Consider the following 4,967-nt stretch of genomic DNA (forward strand, 5'->3'; position numbering starts at 1 on the left):
TCTATCTATCTCTCTATATATATATATATATATATGGGGAAGCATGGGCAACGTATGCAAGCTATAAATAAATATGTTTAATGTCTGAAAAATGCATGTGCATGTACAGAGGAGAGATATGCAGCAGCAAAAAGGCTAGGTATAATTCTGTAAGAGCAGCCAATAGACAAATGGTATAGACTGAGCAGATTTGGGCTAGGAGAGTGTGTCAGAATTAATAAATGAGTGATGTTAAATCACTTACAAGTATACCCATGAGATTATAGCTAAGAGAACAAATTGATGAGCATAAGAAAGGAAATGGGGAACATTATCTGTGCCATCAATGGCTGGCTATCGTCTATGGTCCGACAGTGCTGGCACGTTTGCCCTTTCCCGATTCCAGAATGGTGACCGTGCCAAAATGTTCTCCCCCGCTCCCAAAGTACAGCGGGAGTTTTGCTCTTACACATATGGGCAGGCTCTATAATTGGAGTGACATTAACAATACATTATGAAGGAGCACTCAGGTGTACATGTTGACTTTTAAGTGGCACATAGACCTTAATTAATCACAGGGGAAATTGCCAGTTTCTAAAACTTGTTGGCGTGTAATTTCTGCCGAAAAGGTGGCATAATCGCACCCTTTACTGCTCGAGCAATTTTTTTCTCTTTAAGAAGGAGCCTGGGTGAGCATGGAGCTGAGCTGAGTTTGGGTTTGAACAGCTAAATGTTGGTGCATTATGGAGCAAAGACGAGAGATGACAGAGTCCTTGACAGTTTCTTACATAAAAATGTAAGAAACTGTCAAGAACAGATTATCAAATGTATGCATAATAATATTGGATTTAGATGTGGAATACCAGCATGTACACGTGTCTGCATGTGATTGGGTGGGTGGGGACTGTGCTGGCGCGCGGTGCCCAGCCATGTGTGCTCCTATGTGGGCTTCCTGACTCCCGGCCTGGTTGCAGATGGCACGGTATCTCAGCGCTCTGCTCAGCAGGCACACTGACACAAACCATTGGCCACATGGACACAGAAAATGGACATACACAGACATGCAAACTCATGTGTATGACATGAGCGTTCTTTTCAGTTGTGTAAGAATTCACTTTTGTGCAAAGTAAAATCCTGAAAAATAATGTACAATAGCATCACATTTGCCTACAATGAACTATTTTCAAGAACTGTGTCATGTTGGGTCAGACGACACACACTGGCAGGTGTCGCTGCCGCAGGGGGGCTTGCTAACTGTGAGGGAAGGACAACTGGCACAAGCACCTGACTGGGAGCTAACACATGAGGTCCTGTCATGGTAAATAAGATATCAGCGTAACCACAGAAAAACTTGTCAGGTCATGTGGAGGCATGTGTAATCGTTCCAGAAACAAGGTCAATGTTGTTAACTACATTACTATGATTTTTTAGGTTTTCAGAGACATACAGTGTCATGTTGAATTTCACGTTCCAGCTGTACGAGTAACATTTTTAATGATAGGACTACAGAGGTGCATGTTCCTTACGACACTTGGTTCAGCTTTTCTGCTGTGGGATATTACTCAAACTTCTTAATCTTTAATTCAGTTTACAGTTAAAATAACTTCCCTATGATTTCACTGAATGTTTTATTTTTGTTATTTATCTATTTTCAAACTATATTTAATTATCTGGCATATCTCTTTCTGTCAGCCCTGGAGTCTTACATCTCCTTACAAAGCCACTTGAATGACATTCAACAATTCGACAATTCATTCATTTTGTGGACAAAAAGACTTTATTTTTAGCCTAAGGACAGGTTAGGACAGACAGCTTTCTAGTATCCCTCCTACATACCTCTGCAGTAGGGAAGAGGGAAATCCCAGGCAGCAGTACCCGCTGAAGTGGCAAGGCAGGACAGGGTGGTGTGACCCTCCAGCACATAGCCCGGGCTGCAGCTGTAGCGGATTTTGTCTCCGATGTTGAACGTGGAACCCTGCTGGTGGCCATTGAGTAGCTGTCCAGGATTACCACAAGTGTAGCTGGGCAGAGCTGGAGAGAGAAGGGGGAGAACGGACAGTTAATAAAGCAGTTTGTGGTAAAGTGTTTGGCACTACGTCACGTTAGTACTGACAAGAGCCAGAAAATGAGGCAAAGAGAAGAAGAGTCTGGTGACAGATGATGACACACACAGGCGTCTGCTCACGACAACATATCTGACCCTAGTAATGACTCACTTCAAAAATGCACTAATAAAGGCTTTTCCAGGCCATGCACAGACAGTTCAGGGTAGTACCTTAAGTGCTCAAGTGCCACAACAAGGCAGAGGTTATGGAAGCCTGCACAGTCAGTCACTAAAAATACACTGTGTATCCACTGAAGCAGATAATGATAATTTACATTTTCCTTTTTTACCCTCACTCAGTCACTTATGGATCTCACGCAGACGACTTGTCACGGCTTGACCAATCATGTACTTGCATGCAAATCAGCGAGCCCAGTATTGACAGACCCTTGTCTAATTGTGTGTTATTATGGAAATCAGGTTCAAAGGAAGTTCAGCCAATCTCTTTCCCCTGAACCTCTTGCTTCAGTCTCTCAGTAAAAGACTCTCCTTGGTCACATATAGCAGAACGGATAAGCCTATTGTACCTCTACAATATTATATAGGGGTGCAGGCAGTAGATGTTCTGATGTTGCTGCAACTCCAGTGACTGTGACATTTATATTATGTATTACTCCAATGTTTAAATTACAGCCAATAAATTAATACATCGGTTGATGATAATTTATTTTGACTTCTTATGCCAAACGTTTGATAGGCTTTATGTTCTGTGAAAGCCAAAGTATGTCTGTGAATTCTATTGATGTACTTTAATAGAAAAAATAAAAGAACATTTTCAAGAGTCAACTGTTTGTTTGTTTTTTTGTGTGGTAGTTACACTTTCAGAGGTATAGAATGTAACGTCATCCATTCATCCATCATCCAGCCTTTCTTACCCTCAGGTGCGATACTCGTCAGATTGTTAACTTCTTTTTACGATTATTGGTTATTGTACTGGCTGAAACAAAATCCATATTGTGCATCTATACAAACAAGAAATCCTCAGAGTATGAATAAGACTGCCATGTCCAAACACACACACACAGACACACACGTGCACTCTGTCATCCAGCTTACGGTTGCAGTCACACACTCCCACACAGTGAGGGAGCTGGCCAGTGCATGTGCTGGACTTTGGATGAAACTCAGTGTCTCCACAGGGGCTGGCCTGAACTCCAGAGAGGACAGAATGGCTCCTATACAACAACATAGCTTACTGGCAACTCAACGTCACACTCAATGCACACTTGCTTTTCTATCGGATTTGTCTAGCTTCCTACAACAACAGATTATAACATTTCAGGCAATCACCCTTTTTTGGCTGCACAGCGAACTGTACATCTTTTTGTTTTAACATAAAGAAGTGATACATGTCTTTCTGGAAAAATTACAATATTTTGTTTCCTACGTGTCAAAAATGCTTTAATAGAGAGCTAATTTAAAGTTATAAAAAGCATTGTGCTGTGTTTGTTTTCATCATTTCCCCTTTCTAGCCCAGTAAACTAAAACTTCCTTACAGCAAGGTCTAACAAGGACGGATCAATCATTTTACCCAACAGTGCATTCCACAGAGCCTGAGCGGTGGAATTAACTGGCTGGTAAATAAATAGACTGCAAACAGTTTGTGTCCAATCCACTCATCAGACAACAAACATGACCTCTAAGTGTTTGATTACAATGTGTGTGTGTGTGTGTGTGCCCCTCACATAGGTTACCATAGCTGTGAAGCTGAGAAAGTGCAAGCCCTTAGTGACTATCACTGATCGTGTTGTGCCAATTTGTTTATTCATATTGGGTGGTCTATATCCATAGATTATCCAAAACAAAGGCAATCTAGTGGTGGGAAAGGCATACAAACTGAGTTGATCAAATATCATTTATATATTTATACGTTTTTATCGTCCAGTATGTATTCTATTTAAAAATGAAACTGTAAATAAAATTATTATATTATTATTTGTGTAAGGATTTTTGGGGTAATGGAGTTTTTTGTTAATGCTCACCATAAAGAATCTGCATTTATTATTTTTTCTTCCTGTAAATCACTTTCTGATTAAAAATGTGTTGGAAATATCCTAATAGGCTAACACAATCCAATTCTAGTGCTTGTTTTACATGGATTTCCAACCTAAAAATACACATGCACAAAGTAGCTCCAATCCAGTATCAGCATTGTTGGTCAACAGCAAAACATGTGAACCAAATCCTTGCTGTCACTGACAACTTTTCCCTACTTTTCTAAAGAGGGTACAATGGCTCACTTAAGGCAGCAGGCTGCAGCTGCATGTGGCACTTTTAGTTAAATCCCAATCAGTGATTTCACAGTAGGTGTTTTCCATCATTTTTTGAAGGTAGAACACCTGCTCAAACATTAAAGTTTCTTCCATAATGACTTGATTTACCTGGAAGTACCTGGTTAGTATCTGGGTACTCCCCCTCTGGCTTAATCCTATACTCTAATGACAGACTGACTCGTCACTTTCAGGTTCCACTGTGCCATAGCCTTTATTTTGACCAACCAAGGCCATCTTATTACAGCTTCCCCTCCATCACTACCAGTTTAGCATATACACAAGGACTCTGTCTGATTAGCATATTAGCCGCTGGGACTGAGGCTTCAACGCTACTGCATGGCCACAGGGGGCCCTGGTGGCATGCGGGTGACCACTTCACCCCTGTGGCTGTGACCATGTAAGGCTAGCTGTTGTGTCACCAAAGCCTGAGTCTGAGCAACATTTATGAGATTGTGGGGGAGGAGGGTCAGCTGGGATAAAATGCAACGGTGGAGCAATATTGTACATGCTGACTTACTGACATGGACTATTGGCACACCTAAATGGAATGGAGCCATTATTAATGTTATTAGTTACACCTGTGCATTTCTTGCTATGACAAGTCAAAATGT

At 41.2% G+C, this 4,967-nt stretch overlaps 1 protein-coding gene across 1 annotated transcript in view; it reads right to left on the reverse strand.

Annotated features, from left to right (window-relative positions):
• csmd2 (CUB and Sushi multiple domains 2) overlaps positions 1 to 4,967 on the reverse strand; it is a 208,064-nt gene that overhangs the window by 155,786 nt on the left and 47,311 nt on the right. The window contains 1 exon segment of the mRNA XM_035681968.1: positions 1,816 to 2,010. Within this exon segment, the coding sequence (XP_035537861.1) occupies positions 1,816 to 2,010 (195 nt within the window).

The sequence above is a fragment of the Morone saxatilis genome, unplaced genomic scaffold (assembly GCF_004916995.1).
Source record: "Morone saxatilis isolate NCDOM2014 unplaced genomic scaffold, NCSU_SB_2.0 Contig9, whole genome shotgun sequence".
Lineage (NCBI taxonomy): Eukaryota > Metazoa > Chordata > Actinopteri > Moronidae > Morone > Morone saxatilis.